Below are 15,154 nucleotides of genomic sequence, written 5' to 3' on the forward strand. Positions count from 1 at the left end.
GAAATAGTTTCCATCTTTTCTGAGACTACTGTCTTTTATCATATGTATTTACTTTTTTTTTTTCAAAATAAAATTGGGATATAAAGAAACTTAATCTTTAGGTATAACAGTGTTCTTTAACCTATTCTTACCCTACTGTTTTAGTTTTGTTTTGTTTTTAAGGTAAGAGAGGTGCAAAGAAAGCCAAAACAAAAACAAAAACAGAAAAACAGACCATGCTCTCCCCATCCAGAACACTATTACTGAATTTTTAAATAAAAATAACAAAACACATACAATTAGAAGATTTAAACAGTACAGGAAGGCACAAAGTAAAGTGAGATAAAAGCCTCCTCTAACCCCTCTCCTCAAAGTTTATAACTCAAACATTTCTTGTGATTATATTTAGAAAAGGAACCCCCATTTTAAACATATTTTCTGAGTCCCGGAAGCTAAAAGAAGAGATGTTCAGATCAGAGCCAAGATTCAGAAATCCATTGGTACTAATCTCTTACTGCAAAAAAGGATGTAAAGTGCTTCAAGAGCATCACTGCCAAGGCCTAAAGGATTGAAATCATTAATTCTCACACAATCATCTTGCCCCATGATGCTAGAAGACTAAAAGAAAGGCATTCCTGAAATTTTCAATTTCCTTTACTGCTCCAGGAAATGCACCAGAATCTTCAAAAGGATTCTTTCTCAAAGTGTTTCTTAGAACAATTTTAAGCATTACCCTCAAATCCTGTGGGAATATTTAATCCAACTCAAAATTTCAATAGGGTTTTTAAATCTGTGGCCATTTAATCACTTCCTTGCCTCAAAGATAAGAGCTAAGATTAAAATTCTTTTTTAAAGCAAGTGATGCAATCTTTGAAAAATATCAAAACATTTTAGAGCACAACATGAACACAGGGAATGATAACTTTCTATATGATCAGGAGATTAAATTTTAAAAATTAGAAACTGGGTTTATTAAAAGAGACAAGATTATAGATATTTTTCTCAATTTTTTTTTTTTTTTTTTTTTACCTCTTCATCCCATGTGAAATGATGAATAGAAACGTCATTTGGCTTTTGACAGAGTTTTATTTCTTGCTGAGTGTCCAGCTGTGGAGATGGGTCCCAGAAGTTGCGTTCACAGGCCTGCACAGTCCAGTCCAGGATATCCCAGATGATGAGCTCTCCAACATGGGAGCCAGTTACAAAACTCAAATCTAGGCAGAGTTCATATATGTCTCATTATTGACCATTTACCTAGGCTAAACATAAAAATGAATGAACTGCCTCGTAGTATTGCTCTATAAAATCACAATGTTTAGAACAGTGAGGTAACTAGACAAGCCAAACAGGAAGATGATCAGAAATAGACTCAAGCTTACTTAGAAATTTAGTATGTGATAATGATTGCATTTCAATTCAGTGAAGAAAGAAATACCTCATGCTGGACTATTTGGTTAAGTATTTGGGGAATAAAAACAAAAGAACGTTACCTTGGATCATACACAGTGAAGAGAAGCTACACTTCTGTTTCTCCTTTACTCCCACACTCACCACATGCCTGACACCAGATGTGTGGGGTTTTCCCACACCAGGCAATTCTGCGACACCAGCTGAGTGTCCCTACAATTCAACTCAACTTTGACACTGTCTACCTAGAAATAGTGTCAGATCCCACAAGTTAAGGACTCAGTCCTGCAAGACTTCTCCCACTTCAGATACTAACTGCAAATCCAGGTTGTTACCTGTGTTTCTGACCAACTGGCTATAAATCAAAGAGTCCCACATCCCCTCATCAGGTTCAATTAATTTGCTAGAATGGCTCACAGAACTCAGGAAAACAGTTTACTTACTTTATTAAACAAGGATATGATACAGGATACAGATGAACATCCAGATGGAGGAGATGCACAGGGCAAGGTATGTGGGAAGGATCGCAGAGCACGCATGCCCTCTCTGAGCATGCCGCTCTCCCAGCACCTCCACGTGTTTGGCAACTCAGAAGCTCTCTGAACCCCATACTGTTGGGATTTTTATGGAAACGTCATCACATAGGCATGATCGATGACTAACTCCACGTCCAGCCCCTCTCCCCTCTCTGGAGAATTGCCGCGGGGGCGGGTGGCCGGTGGCCAAAAATTCTAAGCTTCTAATAATGGCTTGGTCTTTCTGGTGACCAGCCCCCATCCAGGAGCCCATCAAGAAAGAGTAGCCTCATTAGAACAAAAGACACTCCCATCACCCAGGAAATTCCAAGGGATTTAGGAGCTCTGTCAGGAAATATTAGACCAAATATTAGAACAAAAGATGTTCCTTGTGCTCTTATCTCTTGGGCAATTACAAGAGTTTTAAGGAACTCTGTGCCAGGAACTGGGGGCAAAGACCAATATATATTTTTTCTGTTATTTCACATATACCAAAATAAGTTTCAAACAGATTAAAACATTAAAGGTATTTAAAGAACTGAGAAAAATAAAGGTGAATGTTTTATGAATATGGAGTGCTAAAAGGCTTCTCAAGGAGACAGAGTGGAGGCTGGGGAAAGAGATATGAGTAAACACCTGCTTAGCACAAAATCATACTTTTTTTTTTTTAAAGATTTTTTTGCTGTGGACCATTTTTTAACTTTTTATTGAATCTGTTACAAAATTGCTTCTGTTTTATGTTTTGGTTTTTTGGCCTCAAGGAATGTGGGTGGGATCTTATCTCCCCGACCAGGGATCAAACCCACACCCCTTGCACTGGAAGGGGAAGTCTTAACCGCTGGACCGCCAGGGAAGTCCCCAAAAATCATACATTTAAATGACAAAACTCTGGGAAAACTCTGCAATTTAGATGTCGAAATAGGTTGATTATACTTGATACATAAGGACTTCTTAGAAATCACTAAGAACAAGATAAGCACTCCAGCAGAAAAATGGGCAAAGGACCCGAACTGGCAAAACAAGAAATACAAATGGCCAGTAAACATGTGAAAAGACGTTCAATTCCCTAATAATCAAAGACATCTAAAAGCAATGAGATACTATTTACTGACTTGCAAATCGGGAAAGATTATAAAACCCGAGAACACCCAATGCCGGCAAAAGCATAAGGAATCAGCACACTCACGTACTATTCATGCCCTAGTATAAACTGGTGTAATCTTTGCAATCCTTGGTAATATACATCAAAACCTTAAAAAATTGTAAACCCATTGATCTAACAATTCCACTTCTAGGAATTTATCCTGAGGAAAGTACATAAAAGACATATGTGACAAGGCTGTTACACATAGTATTAAAATTCTAAAGATATCCTAAAACATCCAACTGGGGATCGAATAAATAAATAACATCCACGAAATGAAATAGTTATGCTGTTATTGAAAACTAAGTTGTAAAATTATGTTATATTAATACAGAAATATATTCATGACATACTGTTACAAAAAGCACACCATATGTATACACATATACATACATATATACGCCCAGAAAAACACTTAGAAGGATATGAACCTGTACTTAATGCTGTATGGTAGGATGATTTTCCTTTTTACATTTTTATGTTTCTGTTTCCTCATATGTAGTATTTGCACAATAACAAGTTTTTAAAACCTTTAATAAAAATGAAATTAGTGGGCCAACTAAGACAGTTGACAAATTATACATTTAATAGAAAATGTACAACTGCTGAGACTAAAAACTATCTTAAAGAAATGTAATTTATTTTAATTCCTTTATATTTAGGAGGAACAGAACAATGCACTGTGAGTCTAGAAACTCTAGTTTTAATTTTGGCTTTGCCTGTTACTAGCCATGTGGTTGGTCTTCAGAAAGTCATTTAATCTTTTTCTATCTTGGATTTCTCAGGCATTAAATGAAGATGATTGTAAAAATCAAATTAAATAATGTGTAGCCATTTAAAAAAGACATCAAATGTTATCTTTGAGTCCCTGGTATTATTTTGAACCCCTGGTATTATTCCATATTAATGGTATTAAAACATCCAGTTACTTGTAATTTAGGAATACATGGATGAGTAATTATGATTTAATTATCCCATTTATCAAATAAACCAGCAGGACAGAAATCTCTAATAACTAGATGAACAATCTCATAGAAATAAAGAATTACCAGCAATCATACAGGTAAATATTATTTTGTCTTGGTTCCAAGTCCAATTTCTATATAGTTTATTAACAGACTCTATAGAATTCTCTCTGTGAAGAATTAAGTTCATTTCTCACCTGTGGAGAGAAACAGGCTTCTAGTTCTAATAGTGGGAAAGTTAAGACAGTAGTAATCTTTCCATGACCTTCTTTTCCATCCCTTTCCCTCCTCTTTCCAATCTCACTCAAACTACAAAAGAACCAGAGATGTTGACAAGTGAAGATCCTTCTCGATTCCAATTCTGCATACGTCATTATAACAGAGTTAACCTACTGAGACCACACAGCTGCCTGCTCTGATCTCCTCCAAGTGTCTGTAATTCATCTATGTAATAGCAAAGTACTTGAGCCCAGTTAGAATTTTTCACTAAAAATAAAATGCTGGCACTGACCTGAGTCAGTATAGTTTATTGCTATGTAAATTATCCCAAACTAGTCATTCAAAATGTTTCACACCAAACAACCTCGATGTATATTATATATATGGATGGATTTTCATCCTATGCAATTATCAAAAGTCACTTAGTATGAAAATCTCACCTGATTACCTGTCTACCCATCCCTCAGAAGTACTAATACTTTGTGACTACCATACCATGCTGTCAGTACAAAACAAGAAAAGGAATAAAATAAAGAAGCAGCACCCAGAGCCTTTTGCCAGAAGAGATAAGCAAGGTTATCTTGTATGTCTGTCTTAGAAAATCTCTGCACAGGCATTCAGACCTCACTGGCAAACCTGGTATTCATTATCCACATTTGTAGGAGTTCTCTGTTGTACCATTCTAAGGTTGCCCTAGGGCCACCTCAATGAAAATGCACTTTTCCTGTGAGTTATAAACCCAGTAACTGGCCACATCTTTAATTGGTAATTGGTGGGGATAAAGAAGCAGGGCTGAAAGTGGAACTGGGAATTGTACAACATAATCATTTCAGGATTGCCAAAATCTGCAGCATGGCAGATGTGTCTATATACGAGGTAAGACTGTCACAAATTTTACCAGACTACTTGTCCATATATGATTCTTAAATATGCTTTTGGCTTACTTATATTCTGTAGTATAATTTTATAGTCATGGAATTTATAAAGTAAAAAGCACTAGGGGTTTTCTGTAATTTTTATTAACAATTTTTTTTTTTTTGCTTTAGCTTTCCATTTTCCTTCCCTTAAAAAGTTGGCAAAGAAATACCTGAAGAAAGCTTTCTTGGTTAAACTGTTATAAGCTTCTCTGTACATCACACAGCCAAAGAAGTGCCATGAGGTTAAGGCTACCTCAGGAACATCCCATCACCTTCATTAAGGAAACATTCCAGGTCCTGGTACCAATGCTTCACTGCTAAAATGGGACAACTAGGCATGACCACTGTAATGGCCAAAACACTGCTGTGCCTTTCTCAACAGCTTTAGGGCCTTGGAGCTTCTCTGGCTCAGTGTCAGAGGGACTTCCAAATAAGAACCTGCCTTTTGTGCTGCCATCATGGCTAGAAGAAAAGGAGCCCCCAGAGAAAAATAAAGTGGTGCTCCTAATATTATTATTTCTATCATATAGACAATCTAGTCATCAGAAAGACTTGCAGCTGGGTTGAACAAGCAAATGGCTATTGGAGAGGAAAATTTTGGAGCTGGAAGGGACATTCTCACTGATGTATCTGAAAATGTGACTGAACAGCATACAAATGGAGACTACACTTAGTGCTGTCTGTGCCCCTTTCCCTCTGCCTCATGTTTCTACAAAGTATTGCTCAAAAACAGCCAACCCAGATCTCAGGTCAGGAGGTGCAGTCCAGTCCCCTTACAACATCATATTCATGGCATCCTTACAGAACCCTCTTATAGTGTCCTCCAGACTATCAAACTGAAGCCACCCAGGAGTCTTCCCATCTGACCTCAGAACACAGATCACCCAGGAAAGCTCTGATGATATAAGGTGTCACTTTATTTGAAAGTGAAGTAGCTAAATCCCAGGATTTGTGGTTTGTGATCCTATCCTGTCATCTGATGTCAGGTTCAGCTCACAGGAGATAACTCATTAAAATCATTATAAAAGCCAAATAGAAAGTCTGGCAGGACTTCCCTGGCAGTCCAGCAGTTAGGACTGTGTGCTTCCACTGCAGGGGCGTGGTTCAATCCCTGGTCGGGGAACTAAGATCCCACGTGCCATGCGGCCAAAAAGTAAAAAAAAAAAAAAAAAGAAAGAAAGAAAGAAAGAAAGTCTGGCAAACCAACGCACACAACCATGAGGAAGGGCAGATATGACCCATTTTCTGCAGACCTTTAGTTTGGTGTTATTCTCTGACTCTTCAATCATAATTACAACTGGCTTGAATCCAGCTCATTCTACTGTAAGTAGAGTGCTATATAATTTGTACTGTGTGATCTTCAAAAGAGAAACTAGCCAGGACCATTTGCCAAAAAAGCCAAAATGCTACCAAGCATTAGTACTGATAGCCTACAACAATCATCCCACAGCTACCAAGCAGCACCTGAGGTAAGTATGCTCTCTCCTCCGTCATCCCTTTTCTCTGCCCAACTCTATTCCTCCCCTTGTGCCTAAATCTAAGACCTAACAACAATCTATGAAACTTGATGAATTCCACTGGTTTAAACCTCAGAAAATAAAAGACTGCCAATCCCTACTAATTAATAGCATTATTTTCATCATGGTAATTCTAGAATCCTAGAACAAAACAAGACTAAAGTTCAAAACAGGTTAAAAAGTTAAAAAATTTTTACATAATATCAACATTTACACAATGAGCTTACTTACCATTGACATTAACCAGTGAGAGAATATTATCCTGGTGATCAAGAAGGCGCTTAACTTGAAGAATATCCCATCCTAGTGATCCCTCTGTGGGTGCTACCAGCCTGAAAATTACTAAATGAAAAGACAGATATTATTTTATTAAAATGGTCAAAGATTAAAGTTATATTTCTGCTCAAAAAGCTAGCATTTCATTGAGAAATATCTAAAATACTGAAAAACCCATCTCCAAAGACAGCCTTGTTCATACTACTTTAAAATATTTCTTTCAAATGCTTGAGATGTTTGAAATGATCTACTAAAATCCCAAGTAAGTGTGTCCTCAGAGCTCTGTCCCTTTATTAAAACTCTTCTAAACCCACTACCAACCATGAATGAAGCCTCTGAACAAAAAACTACAAAGTACAAAAGATAATGTGAAACTGCTCAGTGAGTCCATAAATATAGTCTCTATAGACAAGTATTCACAAGGGTCACATATGTAATAACTTCGAGGAAATAAAACAAATATGAATTAGATCAGAAGATAAAAGAGAAGCAATAGTCAATTCTAAAAAAGGATTAACAGAAAAATCCTGGACTTCTGAACCAGGATGAGTACTCAGAGCTGATAGCCTTGCTTAGCTATTGATAATAAAAGCCTCAAAGTCACTGTAGCTAGTGCACACAGAAATTCTATTTCCTGTTGAGAGGAACCCTCACATTAGAAAAAGAGAAATTGGTATGGAACATTTAAAACCAAGTACAGGGCTTCCCCGGTGGCGCAGTGGTTGAGAATCTGCCTGCCAATGCAGGGGACACGAGTTCGAGCCCTGGTCTGGGAAGATCCCACATGCCGCAGAGCAACTAGGCCCGTGAGCCACAATTACTGAGCCTGCGCATCTGGAGCCTGTGCTCCGCAACAAGAGAGGCCACGACAGTGAGAGGCCCGCGCACTGCGATGAAGAGTGGCCCCCGCTTGCCGCAACTAGAGAAAGCCCTCGCACAGAAACGAAGACCCAGCACAGCCATAAACTAAAAAAAAAAAAAAAAAAAAAAGACAAAAATGTAGTTCCCAGAGGCTCTCATTAAAAAAAAAAAAAAAAAATTAAAAAAAAAAAACCCAAGTACATGGGCACAAGCTTAGTCTTAAGAAAAGATAGTACATTTAAAGGAATAAAACTTATTTTTATAAGGAGAAATGGCACGACATATTTATTTTATAAGACTAAGTAAAATGCAGAACCTCGTTTTTAAGAATATTTGTATTTTTTATAAATTATTTTCTGAATAAAACCAACTTTCATTTCTTCCTTTTTTTTAGCTAATATTCTAACTTCCGTTGAGGCATTAGTGTTGCTTTTATTACTATTTCAATGAATTCACTAATTCATTCAATAAAAATCTCTTATTTTAGAAATTAGCCAGATGGAAGAGGACAATAAGTAGGAGGACAAGTCCAATAGAGGGTGACAACAGAAATGAAGGCATAGAGGTTGGGGAATCCCAGGCAATTCAGTGTTAACAAGCAAGTGATACAGGACTCAAAGGAAGCAGGAGGGAGATAATGGAGGGCATGATTTGATATGTTGAAAAATCTGGACTTGTAGGCTACTGGTGCCCTTACATTGGTCCCTAGGGCAAAGATTTCTTTCATCTGCAGCAAAAATGAGAAAAAATAAGGACTACGTAAGTTTTTTTTATAAAACTAAATGTATTCAATTTAAAGTCCTATTCTTTTTTTCTGAGATCATGTTCTTCATATTTTGTTGTTTAAAACTTATTTTTATAAAATCAGGGTGGTAAATGGTAGTTTGTTTGGTTTCTGGTTTGAGATTTTTAATGTTTTCACTAAACAAAATAAAAACTGGCAACTCTATGTTGATCTCCACAAGTTTGACCTTTTGTACTAATCAGAAATTTGAGAGTCCAGAAACAACTGATGTAGGCAATCGGAAGCCACTGAAGCTTTGAAGCTTGCATTATTTTTTTAAATTAATTTTTATTGGAGTATAGTTGTTTTAAAATGTTGTTTTCGTTTCTGCTACACAGCAAAGTGAAACAACTATACGTATACATATATCCCCTCTTTTTTGGATTTCCTTCCCATTTAGGTCACCACAGAGCACTGAGCAGAGTTCCCTGTGCTACACAGTAGGTTCTCATTAGTTATCTACTTTATACATAGCATCAATAGTGTATATATTTCAATCCCAATCTCCCAATTCATCCCCCACCCGCTGCCCCGTATCCATACATCCATTCTCTACCTCTGTGTCTCTATTCCTGCTTTGCAAATAAGTGCATCTGTATCGTTTTGAAGCCTGCATTTTAGATAGATCCCTCTAGCATCTACTGGAAAATGTACCTGGGAAGCACTAAACTAGAGGAGAAGGCATTTGAGAAGCAGTAAGGTAGAGGAAGGAAGACAAGTTAGGGGACTATCACAACAGAGCAGGCAAAAGAGGAGATGAGTACCTGAATAGAGCAACAGTACTGAGATGGAAAGAACTGGATCAAAATATTTACAGCAGCCATCCTCAAAGTATGGTCCCAGACCAGCAACCTCAGCACTACCAGAGAACCTGTTAGAATGCAGAAGCTCAGGCCCCACTCCAGAATTAGTGAATTAGAAACTGAGAGTAAGGCCCAGTAATCTGTGTTTTTAACAAGTCCTTCAAGTCATTCTCAGGCACACTAAAATGTAAGAACCACTGAGTTAGAGTAAAACCAGCAAAACACAAGTGATTGACACAAGAGGAAAAAGGCAGGGAAAAGCCAGACGTCTTTCTAGGTCAATAAAGAACATGGGAAAACTGAATTTCTGCAAGGAAGGAAAAAGAAAAAAAACTAAACACAAAATTATATCTTTAGAAACTACTTTATGAAAAGAAAGAATAAGCACAGGGTCTAGAAAATTACTTCTCAGACATGATTACACACAGAAAGTTCAGCTGAAGAAAGAGAAACGTGACTGCAAAGCAGTGTAGCCTGCAGACAGCAGTTTATAAATGGTGAACAATTAGCTCATGGCTCACTGGCATCTGCAAACATGCCAACTGATGGTCATAGCAAATCTCAAGGCTGGTCTCTAGAAGCAGCAGCACAAGTAATAGCAAATGCCCTCTGGGCTACATTACAAAAACTCTTCAAGAAAAAAGCAGCTTTTAAGAAGTGTGCTTACTCTATCACTTCTCAGCACCCAAATTTCATCCATAAGGTAATGAACATAAAAGTTTTTTCTTTTTACTGCAGGCTCCTGGCAGTAAATGAGTTAGCCAACAGTCAACAGCTAAGAAAGTGTCCTTCAAACTGCATGTTTATAATCAGTTAATACATTTACAAAATTCCTGTTGCTATCCCTCCTTCTGCTATCCCACTACTCTGAGGGAAATGGCATAAACTCCCCCCCAAGAAAATGGGCCCCATTCTGGCTTCCTGAGGCAAAACCTCCACAGTTCCTATCTTAGTGAACTCCCAAAATAATCCTCCTCCAACACTCCCAACTCAAGCTTTTAGTTTCCAGAATGTTGGTAGTTGTTTTATGTGGCTAAAGTTTTTGCTAAGTAAGTGTATGAGTGTGGATCAGTAACAGAGAGGACTGTGGAATGTAAATGGCCTTCTCTAGCATCAGAGGAGTGGGGTTACCTTGGCACTTGGCTATGCTAGACCAAGTGTGGTACAAAAACTGACCTAACATCTTGAAAATGTCTTGGGCTCCACATCACTTCGACAATCCCAGGAGGCCAAGACTGGGGCGGGAAAGATGTCCCTTGAATTAGTCTTTCTGAAATGTGTATACAAGGCTAGTTTAACATTTTTAAAAAGAAGAAATAAAAGAAAAAAAGAGTCATACTCACTCAGTTCTTTGCCAACTGCTGCCACAACACAGTTCTTAGGTATTTCAATCAAAGCACTGATCCCTTCACAAAAACATATAAAACGAAGGTTAAATTATTTTCTTCATGGATTACATCAAAAACAAAAACATTCTCAGATTTATGTTGGTCATTCCTATAAAGGGGATGGTAACTATAAAGCACACACAATTTGCTACATCACACTTCCGTGCTTGCTTACATACGGAAAATGATTTTGTGAAAAGTAGGTGAGACCTCTGGAAGACATTATTGATTTATTAAGGGTAGGAAATGCTCTTTGAATATTTTTACTATTGTGGTGAACTTATTTACCAGGGACCCCTTAAGATAATCATCATCACCATTTACAAGATGGCTAGCTCAAATGAGATATAAAATTGGCATGTTCCTCAAAGTAAATTTAAGAAGCCTGGGTGGGCTCCCTGGCAATAAATGAGTGAGCCAACAGTCAACAGCTAGGAAAGTGGCCTTCAAATAATATGTTTATAGTCAATCAACACATTTACAAAACTCCTTGAATTACTAGAATAATCAGATTCAACATTCCATCACATTTCATTTATTAAGCATACAGTTCTAAGTATCTTTTTATAGCTGAATCATGAAATGATTTTAGGGTAACCATAACTTCTATAAGATATGTTACAATTATTACTTCTGTCAGCAAAAATTAAAGAATTCATGTATTAGATTTAGAACCACCACATGTGTTGGCAAAAAACCCTGTTTATTAAAGTTAACTTCTCCATTATAAAATATATATAATTTTATATATATGTAATTTATAACATATACACAAATTTGGAAAGTATTCTACTCATTTACTTTACCTTCCCACTTGGGGAGTATTTCTGGCCAAAATCTTTTCTCCACATACTGTTTTAACAGTATGTTTCTATTTTCCCATGTTCAAGACAGGGAGATGATGGTGGTGGAGGAGAAAGGGGAGGAGGAGTGGTACGAGAAGTAGAAGAGATAGGAGAGCAGGGGAAGGGGTAGCAGGGGAGAATTCCAGATGCAGAAAACAGCTTGTTTAAAAAAATGTTTATTAAATTATTTATGAAATAAAAATACTGGAAACTCATTAATCCAGAAGTAGCAACTTAATACACAGAATCACAGAACATATTGCTGGAAAGGGCATGCATGTCCTGTTTTCTAGTCCAAGGCTCCTTCCATTGCATCAGACTGACTTAAGATTATCTTTGCTTATTTCCAGATATGTAATAACTGTTCTAAAAGCCCTGTCAGTCCATAAATCAAGAAAGGCTTATTGAAAGGAGCTTCGTAAGATAAGGGTCTAAGAGTACTGCTAAATCCAAATCATGAAAAGCTCACCAATGGCAACCTAAGGCCTTTTCAAAGCTTTCTAACTGATTTCCTCAAAGATTTCTGCTATCTCTTGAAACACTGATAAACAGGGCAATACTGTGACTACTTAATGTACAGTACTCAAAGATAACTCGTAACAGGAAGGGGGATTACAGTGATAGGTGGTTATTACCATTAACATACAAAAGGTGTTTTTAGCCCTGATTTCAATATTTCACAACATAATTACTAATAATTCATGAAATAAAAATTCACAGATACCCACAGGCTAGTATAAGAAATAGGAAGGAAAATGTATATGTAAATAAAGAGATATAACTCATGATAGTAAACATGAAAACACACTCTAGATTCAAACAAGATTACTAGTGATTGAACATTGAATTGAGAAGTTAAACTGTAAATCCTAGTAAGGTATGGATTTAGTTTTGCTAAGACATCATATTATTTTTCTGGTATTTTATAATACCCATGTGGAGATAAACTAGTTCCAGTAATGAAGTGTAAATGCAACTCAAAGGGCTCCTAATACCCTTAAGACGACAACAACATGCTTTAACAACACAGGCATACCTTGGAGATATTTCAGGTTCGGTTCCTGACCACCAAAATCAAGCAATTGTCACAATAAAGCAAGTCACACAAATTTTTTGGTTTCCCAGTGCATATAAAAGTTATGTTTACACTATACTGTCATCTATTAAATGTGCAATAGTATTATGTCTAGAAGACAACGTACATATTAGTACCTTAATTTAAAAATACTTCATTGCTAAAAAAATACTAACCACCGTCTGAGCCTTCAGCCAATCATAATCTTTTTGCTGGTGGAGGGTTTGAAATATTGCAAGAATTACCAAAATGTGACAGAAACACAAAGTGAAAAATGCTGTTGGAAAAATGGTGCCAATAGACTTGCATGACTCAGAGCTGTCACAAACATTCAATTTGTAAAAAATGCAGTATCTACAAAGCCCAATAAAGCAAAGTGCAATAAAACAGGGTATGCCTGTATTCTTTCTAGGATGTCCATGGGTTCATTTCACTACTTTTAGAAACAAAAATAGTTAATAGTGTATCACATGACTTCAAGGTTACTGTCATTTAAATTTACTCATTTATACTTAAATATTTTTACTCTGAATAAATTTTTATTTTTATTTTTTAAGTTCCTTGATATCAATATAAGTCAAAACTGATTTTTTTTCTATTAAAACCAGAAGTATATGTCAACAGAATTCTGAGAAAATAGAATTTTGTTAGTAAGTTTGCACACGAGTGAAATTTCTCTAGTAAAACCAACTGTAAAATGAGGTCATCCTTAGGAATCTATTCCAAGTCTGATGACCCTACAAATAAAGAAGAAAATGCTATTGTAAAGTCATAAAGATCTGCTTCCAGGGGTCAACATGCTCATCAAACTCAGTTTAAGACATGGCCCAGAAGCATATATGAAAAGGTTTTTCTTGATCACTTTTGAGAAATTCTGTTAGAAAGGAAGGGGAAGCCAAAGGAAGGGGGATCTTTTCCTTCCAACTTGAGATGGAAATATATTTTACACAACTCTTAACCTGAATTGGAGAAATACGGCTACATCTTATATTCAGAATTAAAAAGAAAATTTATATTTCCTTTGTATTCATGCAAAGTCTCTTTGAAGATTCACTGTGTCTTTTTAGAGTCTATCATGGTTCACAATTACCTTGATTTGTTTTTACCTGTATCAGAAAGGTGACTAGTCTTACACAGGAGATCTAATTTTCGGTTCCACACACAGAGGTCATTCCCACCAGAAAGCCAAACATCTAGTCTCTGAAGAAGAGCTAAACACTGCAAAATTCATGTGAAATAGTTATCAGTTTAGAAATTCAAGCATTCATCAGTGGTTTTAAAATATGTCAAGTTGATACCCTTTCCCTTCAAGAGGTGGAGTTGATTCTCTTCCCCTTGAATGTGGGCTCTGCTAAGTCACTAGCTTCCAATGAACAGAATGTGGCAGAAGGAATGGTGTGTGACTTAAAGGACTAAGTCACAAAAGACACGGTGGCTACCTCCTTGCTCTCTCACATCACTCACTCTACAGTGAAAACACACAAGCAGCCGCGTGGAGAAAGATCCATCTTTTTTTTTTTTTTAATTGTGGCTGACATCTTTTATTTACCCTCAAGGAAGTGAGGCAAGGAAGTGAGGCCTCTGGACAACAACCAACACTAACTCACCAAGCATCTGACCCCCTAACACCTCCAACCCCAGTCACCTGAAGGTGACAGCAACCTCAGGAGAGACACTGAGACAGAACCATCCAGCTAAACTGCTCTCTATTCCTGACCACCACCACTGAGATATTGTTTTAAACAACTAAGTTTTGAGGTAATTTGTTACTCAGTAACAGACAACTAATACACAAGCTTAACGTAAACTGCTTTTTAAATAAAACTGAAAATATGACCTTAGTTTTTATGTATCTTTCAAATTAATACCTCCTAATTCTTGACTCAGGAAATTGTTTCAAGGTTGGTAGAAGTCCTTTACCTTTAATAGTACTTTAAAGTCCACAACTTTAATAGTTCTCTCCCCACCCATTAACTCTGAGTGAACACAACGGCAAGAGAGAATATGTAAAAAAAAAAAAAAAAGAAAGAAAAAAACCAGGAAAAGGTTCTGGTAGTCTTCCCTGGGCTGAGGATGGGGTTGCTTTTTAAACTGCTGGAATAAAAAGGGTTGAAAATAATCAGTGCAGTTTGTACTTCAAGAGGTCCTACTGTGTCTAATCTCTGATTTTTTAATCTCGGTACTATATTCCTTTTTATTGCCAAATAATATTCCACTGTATGGTTATACACATTTTATCCATTCATCAGTTCATTGACATTTAAGTTGTTTCCACCATTAGGCTAGTATGAGTAATGTTGTTATGAACATTCATGTACATGTTTTTGTGTGGACATTTTTATTTCTCTTGCGAATACCTAGGAGTGAGATTGCTGGGTCAAATGATAACTCTATTTAACATTTTGATGAACTATCAAACTATTTACCAAGGTGGCTGTACCATTTTACAGTCCCTCCAA

The 15,154-nt window shown here is 36.7% G+C and overlaps 1 protein-coding gene across 1 annotated transcript in view; it reads right to left on the minus strand.

Moving 5' to 3' along the window:
* Positions 1-15,154, minus strand: part of WDR41 (WD repeat domain 41) — a 48,464-nt gene that overhangs the window by 11,403 nt on the left and 21,907 nt on the right. Inside the window, exons 6-9 of the mRNA XM_068535545.1 lie at positions 13,802-13,913; positions 10,731-10,793; positions 6,895-7,005; positions 1,009-1,193 (exon numbers count right to left, since the gene is read on the minus strand). Coding sequence (XP_068391646.1) covers positions 1,009-1,193; positions 6,895-7,005; positions 10,731-10,793; positions 13,802-13,913 — 471 coding nt within the window. The remainder of the gene's footprint in view (positions 1-1,008; positions 1,194-6,894; positions 7,006-10,730; positions 10,794-13,801; positions 13,914-15,154) is intronic.

This window comes from Eschrichtius robustus, chromosome 2 (assembly GCF_028021215.1).
Source record: "Eschrichtius robustus isolate mEscRob2 chromosome 2, mEscRob2.pri, whole genome shotgun sequence".
NCBI classification, from domain to species: Eukaryota; Metazoa; Chordata; class Mammalia; order Artiodactyla; family Eschrichtiidae; genus Eschrichtius; species Eschrichtius robustus.